At 35.8% G+C, this 22,093-nt stretch overlaps 1 protein-coding gene across 5 annotated transcripts in view; it reads right to left on the reverse strand.

Moving 5' to 3' along the window:
- The window catches only part of LOC123524527 (neurexin-1-like), a 201,554-nt gene that overhangs the window by 62,604 nt on the left and 116,857 nt on the right, over positions 1 to 22,093 (reverse strand). For all 5 annotated transcript variants that reach the window (XM_053539344.1, XM_053539332.1, XM_053539342.1 and 2 more), the window contains 2 exons: positions 3,841 to 3,999; positions 205 to 1,006 (listed from right to left, as the gene is read on the reverse strand). In XM_053539344.1, the coding sequence (XP_053395319.1) occupies positions 205 to 1,006; positions 3,841 to 3,999 (961 nt within the window). The remainder of the gene's footprint in view (positions 1 to 204; positions 1,007 to 3,840; positions 4,000 to 22,093) is intronic.

Below are 22,093 nucleotides of genomic sequence, written 5' to 3' on the forward strand. Positions count from 1 at the left end.
AGCAAGTCAGACATATAGAGACTACAGGTTTAGTGACACAAGGAAAATGTACTATGTTTACAGACCATTTGAGGTGCCTTCTATGACACACATTATAAACTTTTACAGGCAATAGCAGTATCCGTTACTTTTTACATAAATGAGAATTTTTTATATAGAAACAGGTGTAGATTTTTAAGTTTATAGGCTACATAGCTACTCTACCATTTTCACAATTCTTTCCTTTGTAAGATGTGTTTGTACAGTCACAGGCGTATCTGTTCCAGCCTTCTGAACAAGTACCTCCATGCAGACACGGCTGGCTCAAACACTGAGCATCCATTTTCTGGCACTCGCTTTTAATATCCCGTTGCAACTGTTTCCTAGCAACTGTCATCAAATCCACCTTTTCATCATTGATCATCATATCTTGAATGCAACCAACAAAACCGTGTTTAAGAATTCCTGACCATAACTCTTTTGGTAACCTATAAGAATTGTATCGTTGAAAATTAAGTCCACCAATGAAAAGCATGTCTTCAAGATCTAACTGCATGCCCATTCCTGGTGTTACATATTCTGTTTCATGAGCGTCAACTCGAATAAAACCAGTTCTGCCACTGTACTGAAAATGAACAATGTGTGGAACCCCGTCGTCCACTTCTGTCCGAGATACTTTTTCCTTTATTGCACCAGTCCCTAAATCCATTATGAGATAAAAATAACTGTCAATAATTTCCATTGCAAAGAAATCAAAATTGCTGGACCCGTATGTACCACTGTTATACATCACTAATCCGTCGGGTTCTGTAGTTTGAAATTGAAAAGAAATAGTCCCGCTATTCTTTTTCACATCCCATCTTGGCAAAGCAACGAATGAGTCTGGTGTCGTGTATGTAACTGGCTGCGAGTCTATCACTTCCTCACACTTTCCAAAAACAACGTCACCCATCACAGTGATAAGGTTATCATCTCTGTTAGCCATCTCTATAAGTTCAAGATTGATACTGTCCGCCTTGTACTCAACCTGAAAAACACCGGGAAACAACTTACATGATTAATGGGTGTGCACTACAGAGATACAGAGGAAATATTTTTTAGCTACTCAGACTGAAAAATCCTATGCCTGAAAATTCTTTTCACAGTTTTGCAGGTATTAAATGAATATATTAACAGAATATTCTATGAGTTAACTTAATGTATAAATATTGGGCCGGCATCGGAGTTTGTTTTGATAAACAAGTGTTAGCTCTGACCATGGCAGACAGAAAGAGACCAAAACCAAAATCATTCTATAAAGAAATAATTAGAAAATGGTACCTATAGTATTTTCACAATTACCAAAGGAAAACACCACTCTTCACTGATTAGCTGATAACTAGAAAGTTTCAGGGAAAACACTATTAGGAAATAGGGCAAAAAAAAACCCCACTTGCATCAATACAATTCTTTTTGCCAATTATGTTGTCAAATTTCCTAATTACAAATGGAGCTGAAAGCTTTCACTACAGTTTTTATGTTCATTGATTAACGTAACTCTCTGAAACTTTAGATTTTCATTAGAGCCCTTTCAAACCTTTACTTCAATATGAAATCATTCCTGAAACACTTTGTTTTCCAAAAATATTAAACTAAAAACATTTGAAGACAGCCATGATCAACTTAGTTTAATATCAGACCAAGTTTTTACCTAGATGTTTTAAACATATGTATCACCTAATGTTTCTTGCTTTTTCTAAATGTTCATTAATCAAACTTCTATATAAGTACTTTGGCTACAGACTAGACTTTACTCCTCTTTCCTACTCTAGTCGATTATTTCACTCCAAGTCTTGAAAGATTTTTAATATCTACGTACTCTGAGGAGAAAAGAAAAATGGTGGATGGTTAATGCATTCATCTAGTGTTTCAAAACATTGATGACCCAATACAGACTGGTTGATAACGTGAATCCAATGTAACATACGGGCCCATTATAGACTGGTAGATATGGTGAATCTAATGTAACATACAGGCCCAATATATCTGGTTGATATGGTAAATCTAATGTAACATACAGGCCCAATATAGACTGGTAGATATGGTGAATCTAATGTAACATACAGACTGGTTGATATGGTGAATCTAATGTAACATACAGGCCCAATACAGACTGGTAGATATGGTGAATCTAATGTAACATACAGGCCAAATATAGACAGTCATTGGTAGATATGGTGAATCTAATGTAACAATACAGACTGTGTAATAATACAGACTGGTTGATAACGTGAATCTAATGTAATATACAGGCCCAATATAGACTGGTAGATATGGTGAATCTAATGTAACATACAGACTGATTGATATGGTGAATCCAATGTAACATACAGATCCAATACAGACTGGTAGAAATGGTGAATCTAATGTAACATACAGGCCAAATATAGACAGTCATTGGTAGATATGGTGAATCTAATGTAACAATACAGACTGTGTAACAATACAGACTAGTTGATAACGTGAATCAAATGTAACATACAGGCCCAATATAAACTGGTAGATATGGTGAATCTAATGTAACAATATAGACTGGTTGATAACGTGAATCTAATGTAACATACAGGCCCAATACAGACTGGTAGATATGGCGAATCTAATGTAACAATACGGACTGTGTAACAATACAGACTGGTTGATAACGTGAATCTAATGTAACATACAGGCCCAATATAGACTGGTAGATATGGTGAATCTAATGTAACATACATGCCCAATACAGACTGATTGATATTGTGAATCTAATGTAACATACAGGCCCAATACAGACTGGTAGATATGGTGAATCTAATGTAACATACATGCCAAATATAGACAGTCATTGGTAGATATGGTGAATCTAATGTAACAATACAGACTGGTTGATAAGGTGAATCTAGTGTAAAATACAGGTCCAAAGTTTGACCAATTATGACACTTATCGGTATTTTGTGTCTGTTTCCACAGGTTATTACAATTACAGCAATAAGAGGGCCATCATAATAGAGGGCCATGGTGGCCCTATGTCGACCTGACCTTTACTGTGTTTGACCTTGAATATATCTATGACACACTTGATCATGCATGGTAACAACTGTGGTTGCCTCCAAAATGGCCTAATACCATTCATACAATGATGGTACAGACAAAGTTTCATGAAGATCCATCAAGCAGTTTAAGAGAAGGAGTCATGTAAAGGTTTTTTTTCTATTTTCAGCTCTAGCAACCCCTAAAAGAGGCCAGGTAATCCCATTTGTAAACATTTGGGAGAGATTCTTAAAATCATGCTGCAGACCAAGCTTGATGAAAATCTATCAAGTAGTTTATGTGAAGAAGTTGTTTAAAGTTTTCTTGTTTCAGACTCTAGTGGCCCCTAAAAGGGGCAAAGCACACTACCCCATCTGAACAACTTTAAAGAAGATATTAAAATGTTGCTATAGACCAAGTTTAATGAAGATCCATCAAGCAGTTCATGAGAAGAAGTCATTTAAAGGTATTTCTATTTTTAGCTCCTGGCTGATATGGGGATTCAAAAGGGCACTCCTAAAGGGGGTCAAGAGGAACCATTTAAAAAAAATTGAGATGACCTTGCCAGGTTGCTATAGACAAAGTTTGCTATAATTCTGAGTAGTTTCAGAGAAGATGTTAATGTAAATTGTGGACAGCCAACACCGACGACGGAAGACGGACCAACCACCTATACTAATAGCTCACCCTGAACCTTTGGTTCAGGTAAGCTAAACACTGTTGTGAGAGGGAAGCAACATACCCTTTTTCGAACACTTCATTTCCTAAATATCACATTAGAAATGAATTAGAAAGTGTCCATAAACAAAGCTATACCTTCTTCATACATCCTCTAAAGTTTGTTCTGACAGGGGACCCTAGTAGTTCTCTAGGATGAGAGCTGCCTCCAACATACAAAATATTTGAGGACAATTTGGTAAACTCTCCCATCGTTGAACCCTTTGCACGGGAAGTACCGTCAACCTTTATATCAATCTGAAAAAAACAAAACAAGAACCAAATTTTTTATTCACGAATTTGGAAGAATTTGCATTCTCTGATACTACAATTTTGCAAATAAATAAATCCAAATTAATGTCTGTGATAAAAAGAATATGAGAGAAAAAAATTATTTGCATCATAAGAAAATATTACAGCTGTCTCGTAAATGACTGCTCCATCTTAGTCTGTGAGTTTTTATGGCGAAGAATTGTAGAAAGTAAAATAGAACCATACTGAATAATACACGTAACACTCAAACAACAGAAGGAGGGAGTAAGGAGGCTGGGATGGAGGGATGGATGGAGGGATGGTTATTTTTTTAATGACTGGCTGCATGCAACTGGAAGCACCAACATAATTATTCTATTTGATAGTAAGTCTAAAACTCCCTGACACTATATTTAATACTAATTTTGAAGTTAAACAGATATCCTGAGAAACAAGTGTCTCTGTTTGCTGCCAACTCTTTACTATAAATAATCAGTAGAGCAGAGATGTCGAGACATTACTTACTTAACCCTTAGCCTGCTGGCGGCAAGTGATTCTGCCTTTGCGACCAGTGCAGACCAAGATCAGCCTGCACATCCGTGCAGTCTGATCATGGTCTGCACTGTTCGCTATTCAGTCAGTATCTTTTTGGTAAGCACCCCTTTTTACAGTTAATGGTACTGTCCAAATTGAAAGATGGACGAGTTCATTATAGAAATTTAGCAGGGTAAGGGTTAACAAAACATATATCTAGAGCAACACCTCAATGACATAACATTTCAGCCATTTACTACAATCATAAACTTTGATAAAACACTCATTTAAAGTTTCAAGTTTGTTTTTTTGTTGTATGAAGATCAAGAAACCATGAATCTTTCTCCATTCCTTAATTGTCTCTTCTTTTTGCTAAGGAAGAACAATTTATTTCTGCCAACCTTGATGGAAAACACAAATTTCCGCAACATACCGATAATTTGCCGTTGGAATATTTTCTAATCGGCTCTCCATGTTTGTCACTTGGAACAAACTTAGCTGAGAAAAAAAAGTCCTTGGGGAATATCAGGACTGATACCTAGATCAATAGCATTGTGTTAAGGTATTAGGAGGTTTAGTTAAATGTGATGTACTGGAAAATTAGATGTCAGATAAAAGACAACTTTGTCAGTGAAGACAGAATAGTTTTTGTCTCTCAAAATGAATGTCTAATGAAAGTCAAGAAGACATTGCATTTACTGGTTGCTAAATAACATGTTCCCCTAACAACAGTATTTCCATTTTATATGAGTTAGTTCAGTAAAGTTCAAATTTTTATGATTTCCGGTCCAGTTTCTAAGATGTTTGAAAAATTCATATTCAGCATGTTTTAAGAAATGGTATTTGAGCAAATGTAAAACATTACTGGAACCTGAGAGCCTTGTAAGAGTAAAACATTACTGGTACTAAAGTCTATCTTCAGAAAAAAAAAACTAAACTGATCTGAAGAAATTGATATATATGCTTGCTGATGGGATTTTGTGGTGTGAATGTTACACTGTGTGACACAGCCTCTTTTAAGTATGTGCCAATGGGAATTAACTCTACAAGCACTTTGACAGAGATAGAGTTTCTATACTCTACACTTCCTCTAATTGTGGTTTATATCAATCACAAGTCCTTCGGTACTCCGACAAACATTAAAATCACCCAAAATAGATACGATACTTCTGCAAAAACTTGAAAAAGTATTCTGGTTCTCACACTTTTTCTTGTAGCCTTCTATCATTATGACAATTTTCTATCAATTCAAACTGGTAGTCACAAAGTTGTTGTCTGGTCCTACAAGGCACACAATTCCAAAACTATTCAAGACTGAGTCAGAGGTCTCAGCAGCCTCTCACTGCAGCCTATCATCAGTTGATGCTTCTTTATATTCCTTTTTATAGAAAAAGAAATAAGTCCGTGAAGGAGATAATTTGAAAAACTATCAAAAGACTGTTGTACTAGACACTTCCTTCCATTTATATCTATCCAAATTCCAAGCATCATTGAAATTTCTGAAGCTTTCTGAGTTACGCTCTCGACAAGGAATTATTTAAAACAACAAAAAGGAAAAAAAATATTTAAGATAGGGTTAATTAGTTCACATTCTTTGCTCTTCATTTCACTGCAGACTATCTTTTTTCCAAGTTTTACTATATTCTCTTTCATACTTTTGGAGTTATGTATTGCACACATGCCAGTGACAAACAGACAAGATCACAAAAACATCTCCAAACATTATCACTTAATGGAACATAGGTGATAGGTATTATGACTTATATGACTGTTGCAACATTATTGATAATGGGACATATTTGAACACCAATCTGAACATAATAACTTGTCTGAGATGTGTTTTCTAATGGGTACTCAAACTGACCCAAATACATCGGAATGCTGTACAGAACAATGTTAAACAACCTAAGTAACAGTAATGATATGAAAGCATAAAGAAAGGATCAGGGTATACTAACATCCATAAAAACTAGATGCACACGGGCAACATGTCAAGCCCGCCCTTTGATCCTTAACTATGACCTTGACCTTTGAGACAGGAACTTGGGGTTTGCACATGACACTCTGTCCCATTGAGTTAAACATTCATGTCAAATATAAACAAGAATCCTCAATGCATGTCAAAGTTGTGGGCCGGACAAGATCTGACATGACCTTTGACCTCCAACTGTGACCTTGACCTTGACCTTTGAGATAGGAACCTGGGGTTTGCGCACGACACTCTGTCTGACTGAGGTTAACATTCATGCAAAATATAAACCACATTGCTCCATGCATGACAAAGTTATGGTCTGGACAAACAAATCTGGATGGAGGCACGCACATACATCGAACAGCCATTTGGACGACTATATGTCTTCGCTTCCACAAGCGAGCTCCACAAAAAAAAGAATGAAAACATGGATCTACCACATATTTCTGGAGAAAACCAACTTTCTGCAGCTGATGATTACTTTATTTCCTAGAAAAGAATTTTGATGAACACACCGGGTGCTCTGATGAAAATCAATTCATTTTCTGATCAAATATGTAAAACTCCAAAATGGCTGCTTGCTTATTCCTGCCAGACTTTCTATATCATGACTCCACCAAAAATATTCAGTTAACAAGTTTTAACTGGCAAAAAAGGAAGGAGAAAATTTGTTTTAACTGCAGGGCTTTATGTCTAAGATTGGTCTTTTCCATACCACACTAAGATATTAAACAGCTACAGGCATTCATTTACTTTGCAAAATGTAAAAAAAAATCCTGTATATATGTCAGTTCCAGACAATTTCTAGAGATGAAAACAGTAATATGATTTTACAGAAAATTATCAGTGGTAAAATAAGATAGGAAAGTTAATTTCACAACCTACACTATATTTGGAAGACACAAGAATCTCTAAAATATCAATGATGTCACGGAGATCAAATTCCACTTCTATTAGTGCCACCAAGAGATACACATTTCAACAGAGTAATCAAATTATTGTAAGAATTGCTTGTGTTTTTAAGTCACACTATATCTATCACTGTAGTCTGAATTTACCTCTTCCATTACTGTTGCATGAATACTTGGGCCAGTAAAGACAGCAAAACATTTAACATTTCTAATGGTGTCCAAACAGTAGAAACACTTATATTTTCAAAATCTCTATCTACAGAATTATTTTTTACCAAAATGAACTAATTTCATGCCATAGCACAAAGAAATGTGTTTGAAAGTGCTGAACTTAAACCTTACTGGGTTACAAATTAAGGAAGAAATCCCTATTTGACCTTTGATCTCATTGAGTGACCTTGACCTGACATGACTGGAATTTGAGTTTAAGTTCTATGATAATTCTTCCCAAGGGTAAAGCAATGAAGCATGGATACAAAACAATCCCTAGATTCTACCATGCCACCTTGACCAAACATGACCAAAGGTGACTGCATACCATCTCAGAATGAATAAAAATTGTGCAAGTAATTTGAAAGTTAAAAGGTAAAGCCCAGACTGCAGACACAAAATAATCCCTTTTAAATTATGTTCTGCATATTCTCTCAATATAGTTATCATTTGTGGTTCCTAGTAGTGGAGCTCATAGGATTTTCTGGGAGTTGGAACACCAGACAATGGATGACTGGACCAAAAAATCATAATAATCCTTCTATGACATTCATACAGTTCTATTCTTTCAGAACAAAAATTTCACAATACATTATTAGAACAAAGAGAGAAAAGATTTACAACAACTCTTTACACTGAATGACTTATTTCAGACAAAGGCAAAACTGTATAAATTTGGTATATACCTCTCTCATGAAGTGTTTGTTTTCTATTAAACCTCCCCTCCTCCTAACACATTTAATATAGCTATGATGCCTTAAATAGCTTTCCATTATGAGAGTTTTTAAAGTATAATAGTATACCATTGAAAGCTTTTTACACCATAAAACCATATATTTATAATGATGTATTGATATCAATGTACAATCATAGAGTCATCATGTCAGCAACTATAAAACAATGAACAAGTTCAAATAAAACTGGGCATAAACTGTTATTGAAGGAAAGCATTATAGCACTGCCATACAGAAAGTGACTGTTGCAATAGTTCAATTATTATAGGAAGCACTTAAGTTTTTAGGTATTTTTGTCTGAAGGTAATTGATCGTTATGGCAACTGCTAACATTCAACTCCTGGTCTTGCCTACTGCTTAACTGGAATCTTACATGGTAATAAATGAAGATGTATCCCTATTTAACCTTAGATCTCGCTGTGTGACCTTGACCTGACATGACTGGAATTTGGTTTTAAGTTCTATGAAAATTCTTCCAAAGGGTAAACCAATGAAGCGTGGATACAAAACAATCCCTAGATTCCACCAAGCCACCTTGACCAAACATGACCAAAGGTGACATCATACCATCTCATTATGTATAAAAATTCTTGCAAGTAATTTGAAAATTAAAAGGTACAGTGCAGACACAGAATAATCCCTTTTTGACTTTATTCTCCCTGTGCAACCTTAGCCTTCAACATACATGACAAAAATTATGTTCTGCATAAAAAAAAATCATTCTCTCAGTATAGTTACCATTTGTGGCTCCTAGCAGTGGGTAAAATGAAAAGGAGCTCTTAGCATTTTCTGACAGTTGGAACACCAGACAATGGATGGCTGGACCAAACAAGAGCTGTCCGTAAGACAGCACGCTCCACTATTCGGTGATTTGACAGTAAAATGAATATATGTCTCAATAAGAGACCTCTACTTTAAAAGGAAGATACACCAAGGGGCATAATTCTGTCAAGAACACAAACTAGAGTTACTGGGATTGTTACCACACATGCAGATGATGATGGTAAACGTATTTTGAGTTTCAAGGCATAACCTTATATAGTACCAAAGTTATGCCCAGAAAACGAAGATTGTCAAAAAATTTAAGTATGAAATGGACATAATTTGGTCAAAAATACAATCAGAGTTATTGGGATTGTTACCACTCATGCAGATGATGGTGATAAAGATACATTTCAAGTTCAAGTCTTTATCTTATATTGTACTAAAGTAACATCAAGAAAGCGAAGATTGCCAAAAAATTTTAAGTATGAAAGGGGCATAATTCTGTCAAAAATACAATTAGAGTTATGGGGATTGTAACACACATTATAAAGAAATATTTTTAATTTCAAGTCATTATCTTTTAAAGAACCAAAGATATGTCTATAAACAAAGCTTTCAAAAAAATTTAACATGAAAGTAATTCCAAGTATAACAACTTTGTCCTTGACCTTAGGTATAATGGGCCAAGCCCCTGCACATACTTTGTTTGTATGCTGGACAATGTTTATGTGAAGTTACAGTAAGATACCGGTATAAGCAATAGTAACAAAGATATGACAGAAAAACAAAGGTTGCTGAAAAACTTTAACCTTAAAAATAACCCAAGTATAACACCTTGATGACCTTGACCTTGGGTATAATGGGTCCAGCCCCTGCATATACTTTGTTTGTATGCTAGGCAATGTTTATGTGAAGTTACAGTAAGATATAAGCAACAATAAGAAAGATATTAAAGATAAACAAAGGTTGCCGAAAAACTTTAACCTTAAAAATAACCCAAGTATAACACCTTGGTGACCTTGACTTTTAGTATAATGGGCCTAGCACCTGCATATACTTTGTTTGTATGCTGGACAACTTTTATGTGAACTTACAGTAAGATATAAGCAATAGCAACCAAGATATGACACAAAAACAAAGGTTTGGCGAAAAACTTTAACCTTAAAAATTACCTAAGTATAACACCTTGGTGACCTTGACCTTGGGTATAATGGGCCCAGCCCCTGCATATACTTTGTTTGTATGCTGGACAGTAACAAAAATATGACAGAAAAACAAAGGTTGCCGAAAAACTTTAACCAAGAAACTCACGCTGACGCGGACGCCAACGCTGGGGTGAGTAAATAGCCCCCTATTCTCAGAATACACGGTGGGGAAACCAAGAATGCAACGTCATCAAAACCCAGCGCAAATGAGCTGACCACACACAAATTTACGTCGATTCAGGTCAGAAAAGTCTTGTAACTTTTTTATTACCGCAGTTTTCGACTCGAGATAAAGAGCACCGTACCCGGCCTGGAGTATACTATTCTGTGGTAGTGTTCCATGTTGTACGTTTAGCTTGGTTATTGCTCGAAAACGCGAACAGTTGGCAAAGAGAGTATGAGCTGTACCACACTTTTGTCTAAGAAAGTGAGTTTTGATCGTATTTTCGTAAATTGAGGACAGATTTGACGCTCATTTAATATCAGTGACGAGCATAATAGTCAATCATTGTTTTATTCTACTATTTTCAAGGATATCTGACGATATTTTATTCAAAACAAACAACATTATTAAAATGAGAACATCCACACTGACGACTTTGTTGGAGAACATCCACACTCTCAATTACAATTATTGCAGTTATGCTTCCTAAAAGCTATGTCTTAGGCAGTCAAGCTACGTTGTTCAACAACAAATGTCGTTGGGAAATTAATTTTGGTAAATCAACATTTACTTCCAGTCGTTTATTAACCCGGTAAGTCACATACTGTATGCGGAGCTTAAATTTGTTCACAAAATAATTTTAAATACTAAACAGGTAGCCAATAATTAGAAAAATATATCTTCTCATTTCATTTAAATAATTTTGGCACCAATTACATATGCGAGATAACAAAGTATATGTAAATTTCTTTTGCCAAACCACAAACCTATACTTAAACACCCTTACAATTTTCCTGGCTGAACTTCTATTAATGAACAATACGGCTCAAGCTCTATAAAATAGTTTGAAATTATTAAGATCTGCTAATATCAAAAGGTGTCCACAACTAGTAAATTTATTAATACAGTTGTAACAGTATTTAATGTTTGAAATTATTTTTTGTCCAATAGCATTGCAGTACATTTCAAATTATGGGAAATTTATTTTAATAAATCAGCATTTGACTGAAGTGCGATATTAGGGGCTAAGCTTCAGCCAGAAAACCTGCTCTGCGGGACCACTTAAGACAATCACAGCGGAGAGAGAAAACCAAGGATGTGAGGAGTGTGGAAAGGTGTATAAATACTGACGAAAGTTGAAGGCGTCACATGAAAATCTTTCCCGTATGTTGCCTAAGGTAGTTCTACAAGTTCTGATCCATTTGTTTTTCTTCACTGATTTAAAATTCGATTAAACTCCGATTTTTTCCATATTATAGAATAAACTTGCAACTTTTGGCAAATGTAAATTAATAGTGTCATGTGATTTTTTTCTGCTTAACAAAATGTTTTGACCTTAAGTAACTTTTTGTAATATGTGCCTATAGGAAATCATCTTTTCAAAAGTAAACTGTCCCCAATGAAGCTTTTAATGAATCTTCTCAGTCGAAAATATAAGCTAAGGTCTTACGTGTTTATACAGGATTCATTTTAGGTCGATTGTGAAGGAAGTTCTACAACTTATATTATTCACTCTCGACCCCTCATTCCTGATGGGATCAATCTCCACGAGGGTATGAGAGAAGAGGCCAGTTTCCCTTTTAATGCTGAGCGCCAAGTAAGGAAGCTACTGATACCATTTTTCACGTCTTTGGTATGACGCAGCTGGGGATCGAACCCACGACCTCGCGCGCTCAAAGCGGACGCTCTACCACTAGGCTATAGACGTTGCCTTTATTTTAAGAGATCAGCGCATTTCAAGCTGATTTAAAGACACTATTTAGAACTATTTAATGTTCGAACAATTTTAATATCACGTTTTATCTTTAGAAATATAATATTGTTGTCATGGGATTGCCATTCAATAAAAGAATTTCGGTTCCGTATGCAGAACCCAGGCTTTAGTCTACGCAATGATAATACATTGTATGCCTTTCTGCCGGTTTATCAATTGTGCATAATCACCTTAAGTGATAATGCCCTTTTTATGTATAAGGTTGGATTGTATTTGATATTTGAAAGAGACTTCCATTTGCTGAAATAAGATTTAAAATATCTTAGTTATAATATTTAGTTAAAGTACTAACTAACTATCCGTGTTTTATGCACTTTGGGGTGGATATAGTTATAAACAAAATAACAATACAATAACTATTCCAATCCTCTATTTGCTTTGAAACTTTGTTTGCAGGACTTTTATGCAAATTTGTCTTGTTATCTTAAAATATTTTTTTCCTAAGATGCAACCAATCTGAACACCGTGTCCTTATGCCACACTAAACACAGAGATTAATGTTAGCCTAACATGCGCTCAGCCATTGCCATATGATTAGGCAGATCTATTTTAACTGGTCTAGACTCGAGGTAAATGGTTAGAACTGCTGATTGTATGTATAGACGACACTGGTTGTTGAACAACGTAGCTTGACTGCCTAAGACATAGCTTTTAGGAAGCATAACTGCAATAATGGTAATTAAGTGTGTGGATGTTCTCCAACAAAGTCGTCAGTGTGGATGTTCTCATTTTAATAATGTTGTTTGTTTTGAATAAAATATCGTCAGATATCCTTGTAAATAGCAAAATAAAACAGTGGTTGACTATTATGCTCGTCACTGATATTAAATGAGCGTCAAATCTGTCCTCAATTTACGAAAATACGATCAAAACTCACTTTCTTAGACAAAAGTGTGGTACAGCTCATACTCTCTTTGCCAACTGTTCGCATTTTCGAGCAAAAACCAAGCTATACGTACAACATGGAACACTACCACAGAATAGTATACTCCAGGCCGGGTACGGTGCTCTTTATCTCGAGTCGAAAGCTGCAGTAATAAAAAAGTTACAAGACTTTTCTGACCTGAATCGACGTTAATTTGTGTGTGGTCAGCTCATTTGCGCTGCTATTTGATGACGTTGCATTCTTGGTTTCCCCACCGTGGAATAGTGGAGCTAAAAATCATAATAATCATTCTATGTTATTCATACCAGAACAAAAACTTTACAATACATTATTTCACTGACAACTCTGTAGTTTTCACTCTGTTTTATAGAAAACTAGTCTTTGAACATTCGATACCCTGTAGGGTAAAAACAGTGTTATAACTTTAGAACAAAGAAAGAAAAGATTCACAACAACTGTACACTGAATGACTTATTTTAGACAAAGGCAATCTCTGACAATAATTTTGGTATATACCTCTCTCAAAAAGTGTTTGTTTTCTATTAAAACTCCCCTCCCCCATCCTCCTAACATATAATATAACTATGATGCCTTAAACAGCTTTGCATTATGAGAGCAGTATACCATTGAAAGCTTGTTCTTGATGCAGTGAGATTCACGTAGAGCATGTTCTAACTTTTTCTATGTCAGGATGGAACAAACCATGCAGCCATTTATACCAATTTTGCAAAATAATTTCAAATAAAACAAACTTCACTGCTTTACCTATATTTATTTGTAACAGTTTTATATGTGGCTATTTCTAAATCTAGATCAATAATTCTACAGCCATGTTTCCTTCAAATGTCATATTTTCATCTTATAATGCATCAAACTCCCTGCCAAGCCTGTATTTTGTATAAAAGTCATATCTATCAGGAAATGCTAATTCAGACACTAATGTTATACCTGCAGTTCTATCTTCTTTTCATAAATAGAGGATATTACATGAGCGTCTTTTCATATTAAATTTATTAAATGAGTTGAATAAAACAAGTGAATGAAGTATTGCCATGCAATACAAAGTCCCCTACTGGAAGGCACCTAATCTTCCCTACTGCAGAATAACATAATGAACTGATATCTGTCAATGATGTATAAACAATATTGTACTATATATATACAATATGTTATAACAAAACACTTTGATTAAAATTTGCACATACAAAAACCTACAGTTGTTGATTGTTTCGTAACATCTATAAATATAAACAAACGTGCTAGAATGTCACAATATATGCCCATCATAGCAAATTTCTTTATTTCTTTACACTAGCGCCTGTATTTTCATATGGAAATTTTTTGGCCAATTATAAAAAAGTTATAATACAAGTTATTTATAGTAACAACAAAGGAAGTTAACCCTAAAAAAACAAAAAAACTCTATATAATATAAATCCACATAAAACTCTTTGTCAGGTAGATATAGGTCAAAATACACCTAACAAGAGCACCGCCTTGCGGGTGCTGACGCTCATCTGATTTTTTTGTATAATAGAAATATTGTCCTACCCATGATTTTCTAAGTCTAAAAAGGGCCATCATTCTTGCAAAAAGCAGGATAGAGTTATGTTTCTTGATGTACAGAGTCCGCTTATGATGGTGAAAAACTGTTGCAAGTTTTAAAGCAACAGCTTTGATAGTTTATGAGAAAAGCTGACTTAAACATAATACTCAACCAAGAAAACTGATTTTTTAAGTCCAAAAGGGGCAATAATTATTGCCAAAAAGCAGGATGGAGTTATGTTTCTTGCTGTACAGGGTCAGCTTATGATGGTGAACAAGTGTTGCAAGTTTTAAAGCAATAGCTTTGATAGTTTAGGATAAAAGCTAACCTAAACATAAAACTTAACCAAGAAAACTGATTTTCTAAGTCCAAAAGGGGCAATAATTCTTGCAAAAAGCAAGATGGAGTTATGTTTCTTGACCTACAGGGTCTGCTTATGATGGTGAACAAGTATTCCAAGTTTCAAAGCAATAGCTTTGATAGTTTAGGAGAAAAGTTGACCTAAACATAAAACTTAACCAAGAAATCTGATATTTTCTAAGTACAAAAGGGGCCATAGATCTTGCAAAAAGCAAGATGGAGTTATGTTTCTTGCTATACAGGGTCAGCTTATGATGGTGAACAAGTATTCCAAGTTTCAAAGCAATAGCTTTGATAGTTTAGGAGAAAAGCTGACCTAAACATAAAACTTAACCAGGCAACGCCGACACAGACGCCGACGCCGACAACCGCTCAAGTGATGACAATAACTCATAATTTTTTTTCAAAAAATCAGATGAGCTAAAAATGGATGTAACATGCATGTTGTTCCACAGAAATGTGGTCTTGATTTTTCCTTACGGCCAGTAATAAAAAAGTTACGATATAAGCTATTAATAGTAACAACAAAGGGAAGTAATTCTATAAATATGGGTGCCTCATGGTGGTGAACATTTGTGCCAAGTTAAATTAAAATCCCTCTATGCATGAAGAAGAAATGCTCGGGACAAAGTCATTCTTGAATTTGACGTTTGACCTCTAAGTATGACCGTGACCTTTCAGCTAAGGGCCCGAGTTTTGCGCATGACACATCGTCTCATACAGGGAAACATTTGTGCAAAATCATATTAGAATCTCTCATGGGTGGCAGAGGTACCGACCAGACAGGAAAAAAGCCCTGTTGACCTTTGACCTCCAATTGTGACCTTGACCTTTGAGCTAGGGGTCCAGGTTTTGCGCATGACACGTCGTCTCATCATGGGGAAATTTGTGCCAAGTAATATTGAAATCCCTGAATGAATGACAGAGTTATGGACCAGACATGAAATTGTGGACTGACGGAATGACAGAATGATGGAATGATGGACGGAAAAGCACATTCCTATAGTCCCCGAAACTGGTTTTCAACCAGTAGGGGACTAATAACAAGAGGACCATGACGGTCCTGAATCGCTCACCTGTTCCCACAAGACCCAGTTTCGAGTATGATGTCGTTTTTTTCTATTATTTGACACAGTGACCTAGTTTTTGAGCTCATGTGACCCAGTTTTGAACTTGACCTAGATATCATCAAGATAAAAATTCTGACCAATTTTCATTAAGATCCATTGAAAAATATGGCCTCTAGAGCGGTCACAAGGTTTTTCTATTATTTGACCTGTTGACCTAGTTTTCGAAGGTACATGATCCTGTTTTGAACTTGACCTAGATATCATCACAGTAAAAATTCTCACTAATTTTCATGAAGATCTATTGAAAAATATGGCCTCTAGAGATGTCACAAGGTTTTTCTATTTTTATACCTACTGGCCTAGTTCTTGACCACACATGACCCAGTTTAGAAACTGACCTAGATATAATCAAGGTGAACATTCAGACCAATTTTCATGAAGATCCATTGAAAAATATGGCCTCTAGAGAGGTCACAAGGTTTTTCTATTTTTAGACCTACTGACCTAGTTTTTGACCGCACGTGATCCAGTTTCGAACCTGACCTAGATATCATCAAGGTGAACATTCTGACCAATTTTCATACAGATAACATGAAAAGTATGGCCTCTATAGAGGTCAAAAGTTTTTTTTTTATTATTTAACCTACTGACCTGGTTTTTGAAGGCACGTGGCCCAGTTTCAAATTTGACTTAGATATCATCAAGGTGAACATTCAGACCAATTTTCATGAAGATCCATTTAAGGGTATGGCCTCTAGAGAGGTCACAAGGTTTTTCTATTTTAAGACCTACTGACCTAGTTTTTGATTGCAGTTGACCCAGTTTCAAACTTGACCTATATATCATCAAGATAAACATTCAGACCAACTTTCATACAGATCCCATGAAAAATATGGCCTCTAGAGAGGTTACAAGGTTTTTTCATTATTTGACCTCCTGACCTCCTTTTTGAAAGCACATGACCCACTTTCTAATTTGACCTAGATATCATCAAAATGAACATTCTGACAAATTTTTATGAAGATCCATTCACAAGTATGGCCTCTAGAGAGGGCACAAGGTTTTTCTATTTTAAGACCTACTGACCTAGTTTTTGACCGCACATGACCCAGTTTCGAACTAGAACTAGATATCATCAATATGAACATTCAGACCAACTTTCATACAGATCCCATGAAAAATATGGCCTTTAGAGAGGTCACAAGGTTTTTCTATTATTGGACCTCCTGACCTAGTTTTTGAAGGCACATGACCCAGTTTCGAACTTGACCTAGATATCATCAAGGTGAACATTCTGACCAATGTTCATGAAGATCTTGTAAAATATATGGCCTCTAGAGAGGTCACAAGGTTTTTCTATTTTTAGACCTACTGACCTAGTTTTTGACCGCACGTGACCCAGTTTCAAACTTGACCTAGATATCATCAAGGTGAACATTCTGACCAATTTTCATGAAGATCTTGTGAAAAATATGGCCCTTAGAGAGGTCACAAGGTTTTTCTATTTTTAGACCTACTGACCTAGTTTTTGACCGCACGTGATCCAGTTTCGAACTTGACCTAGATATCATCAAGGTGAACATTCTGACCAATTTTCATGAAGATCTTATGAAAAATATGGCCTTTAGAGAGGTCACAAGGTTTTTCTATTATTTGACCTCCTGACCTAGTTTTTGATGGCACATGACCCAGTTTTGAACTTGATCTAGATATCATCAAGGTGAACATTCTGACCAATTTTCATGAAGATCTTGTGAAATATATGGCCTCTAGAGAGGTCACAATGTTTTTCTATTTTAAGACCTACTGACCTAGTTTTTGACTGCACGTGACCCAGTTTCGAACTTGGCCTAGATATCATCAAGGTGAACATTCTGACCAATTTTCATGAAGATCTTTTGAAAAATATGGCCTCTAGAGAGGTCACAAGGTTTTTCTATTTTTAGACCTACTGACCTAGTTTTTGACCACACGTGATCCAGTTTCGAACTTGGTCTAGATATCATCGAGGTGAACATTCTGACCAACTTTCATAAAGATCCCATGAAAAATGTGACCTCTAGAGTGGTCACAAGCAAAAGTTTACGCACGGACGGACGGACGATGCGCGATCACAAAAGCTCACCTTGTCACTTTGTGACAGGTGAGCTAATAATATGCAAGACTCTGCCAAGCATTTTATCAATTTTATTCAACAAGTTTAATAAATTAAATGTGGAAAGACAAAGATGTGATATTTTTTTATCACATGTAAGCTTTTCCTGTCGAAACATCAAAATTTCTTCTTTCTTTACCCATTATAGACCAAGCAAATTCTAGCAACATCTCCTATAGATAAACGATGTCTGAACGTCAAAGCTTTATTACACTATTGTATTGGCTTTAGTTCACTTCCACGATGTCAAACATGTGATAAAACCAAAAACATTGCCAAACAAGAGTGCCAGAATGTCACAATATATGTCTGTCATAGCAAATTTCTTTACACTAGCACCTGCATTTGCAAATGGAATTTTAATTTTGTGGTTGTGTAGTAATTATTGTAAAATTTTGTTTTTCTAAGTCCACTAAAAAAATTTTTTTTATTTTTTTATTTGGGTTTTACGGCGCACCAACACAGTATAGGTTATATGGCGCCAAACAGGACTACAAATTTTGGTTTCACATCTCATTTACATCGAAATAAAAACATGAGGTATGGAATCAAAATTTGCATACCTGCTGGAATCACAGAGTAACAGCAAAACCAAGTGTTAAGACCCTATTAGTTACCTCTTACGACCATGCAAGGGTAAGGCAGTGGTTCCAATTCTTTTCATACACAGATGGCCCCAGAACCACATGGGGCCCACAAAAAAAACTCCTTAACAGGCAGAGATACCTTAAAATACACCTAAAATTTGGAAGTAACATCTATGTTGTACCACAGAAAAGTGGTCTTGGTTTTTCCCTACAGTCAACTATAAAAAAAGTTACAATATAAGTTATTTATAGTAACAACTAAGGGAAGTTAAAATACATCTCAAAATTGGATGTAACATGCATGTTGTACTACAGAAAAGTGGTCTCGATTTTTCCCTACCACTAGTAATGAAAAAGTTACAATATAAGCTATTCATAGTAACAACAAAGGGAAGTAATTCTAAAAAAGGGACTTGCGCATGACACTCTGTCTCATGATGGTGTACAATTGTGCCAAGTTACATCAAAATCCCTCCATGCATGAAGAAGAAATGCTCCGGACAAAGTCATAATTGTGACCTTGACCTTAGACCTAGGGACCTGGTTCTTGCGCAAGACACTCTGTCTCATGATGCTGAACAATTGTGCCAAGTTACATCAAAATCCCTCCAAGCATGAAGAAGACATGCTCCGGACAAAGTCATTCTTGTATCTGACCTTTGGCCTCTAAGTGTGACCTTGACCTTAGACCTAGGGACCTGGTTCTTGTGCATGACACTCTGTCTCATTGTGGTGAACATTTGTGCCAAGTTATATCAAAATCCCTCCATGCATGAAGAAGAAATACTCGGGACAAAGGTTTTTATTCTTGTATCATTTGATCTCTAAGTGTGACCTTGACTTTAGACCTAGGGACCTGGTTCTTGCACATGACACTCTGTCTCATGATGGTGAACAATTGTGCCAAGGTTCATCAAAATTCCTCCATGCATGAAGAAGGTATGCTCCAGACAAAGTCTAAGGACGCTGCCTGCCCGGCCGCCCACCCAACCACGCCTGCCAGAGGCGTTCCCATAATACGTCCCGTTCTTCAAACAGGCATGTAAAAAGACTTAAGCGGTTAACAGGGTAAGACCTTGAGGTATAAAAAGGCAACAGTGCAAACATACAAAATTCCTTTGACAATTTTATATTTTGTTTTCTATTTCAAAGCAACTCTGATCTAAATTTCCCTGAAAAAATAACAATATTATGTAAAATGGCTTATACTTTTGTAGCTACCATCACTGGGGACATTTTTCTATGATATCTTGATGCAAAATTTAATTTATAATCAGCTCGCCTCCAAAACCTTATCTAAATATCATATCCCAAATGGTTCATCAAATCCAGAAGTAGTGTGTGGTATTCTGCTGGTGACTGTGGCGATATTCAGATTGAAGTATCGATCTGGATAAAATAAACTTCCAAAATTTCCCTGTAACTTACAATCAAATCAAGCATTTCCTGCAGCTAGAAACCACTGTATCAGCTTAGTTATTTATATTCTGTTACAACAGTTCAGCACTGCCGAGAAGAAATGTACATCTCAAGTACTTATTTTAAATTCTGTGTTTGGATTTCCATAAAAGTTCAAGAAGGGCTGATCTTAAATAGTGAAAGTCAATAACACTCTTAAACTGTCTGGCTCAGTCATCATACAAGGGCCTGAGAAATGAAGAAAAGCTCTCTTCAAGCTACTTTAGCAGGAAGGGGAGGGCATCAAACTCACATTATTAGTGCAAAACGACTTCCTGAAAAAAAAAACCCCATCCATTTGCAAAAGACATATTTCTTTACATTATGATCTTTTAGCAAAGACTGGCACTATTTACAACAAGAGGGTCACAATTGCCCTAGATCACTCAACTGAATTTCACAGCTGGACTGAACAATTTTGGTAGAGGGTCACCCAAAGATCATTTCTGTGAAATTATTTCACAGAGGTTTTTCTTAAATATTCCATTATTATAGCCATATGAAGAAAACTAGCCTGGCCCCTGTTTACAATCTTTTTTAAACAAATCACAATAACTTGAACAAGTTGGTAGACGGTCACTCAAGAAACATTGTTGTAAACATATTGCTAAATCAGGCGTTTGGTTTCAGAGTAGAAGATTTTCAAAGTTTCCCATGTAGCCATTTAGAGATGCTGTCAGAAGAGACAACACTTCAGGCTGACAACAAATAAAGGGGCATAAAACAGGAAAGCAGAAAGACATTCTGATTTTTTGTCCAGCATATTTTTAACAAGAAGTTAAACAGCATTTAAATTGATAAATTGTTCAGTAGTGTTATCTTAATATATATATAAATTTGCATTTCTGTATGTCTTTCAGTGTGTAACAACACCATAGCACTATATACAATGTAAAGACAAACATCATGGCTGCCATGTCCACCTGTTGACAAACTGGTCTAGTCATCATGAACCTAGGAATGAGGTGTTCAAAACTACATATACTGCCTCAACAACTTTCCTTCCATTACAATATAAATTATGCAATATAGTAACAATGGACCTAAGTCACTCACCTGAGGAGGACCTTGATTTCTGAACTTGCCCCTAACCAAAACTTTTACTCATCTGTTAAACAGCTCAATAAAATTTAAACAAACTTTAGAGATCCTCAACTGGTTGATGAAAGGAAGTTTCTTATGTTCAGCTCTGGCAGCCCCTAAGAAGTTCAAGCTGAGCTATCTCAGCAAACTTGAGAGCAGACCTTAGAACAGTGCTACAGACCCACTGAGTCTGTAAAGATCCACCAAGCAGTTCATGAGTATGTCATTGAAAGATTTTGCTGTTTTACCTCTGCAGGCCCCAAAAAAGGACAATGTGGATCCGTTTGAACAAACTTGGGAACAAGACACTAGAGACCAAGTCAAGAAAAGATGTATCAAGCTGTTCATGAAGAAGCTGTTCAAAGTTTTTCTATTTTTAACTCTGGTGGCCCTTACAGAGGCCAAGCTGAATCATTCAAACAAATCCCAGGCCTAAAAAATGCTAAACACCAAGTTTTTGTGATGTATCATCAGTCCTTTTGTCATGAGAAAGAGAAAAACACAACTACCAAGAGGAAGACTAACATATAATTCCTTGTTTGAAGAGTTGGATTAACAAGCAGTTAATTTTCTTTGAGAAAGATAAACTGTAAATGGAGAGGTACACTAAGGCTATGAAATGTAAACAAGCATTAAAATGAAGATGGGTTACACAAATACACAATCCTAAAGACAATTCAACAGTCA

The sequence above is a fragment of the Mercenaria mercenaria genome, chromosome 1 (assembly GCF_021730395.1).
Source record: "Mercenaria mercenaria strain notata chromosome 1, MADL_Memer_1, whole genome shotgun sequence".
Lineage (NCBI taxonomy): Eukaryota > Metazoa > Mollusca > Bivalvia > Venerida > Veneridae > Mercenaria > Mercenaria mercenaria.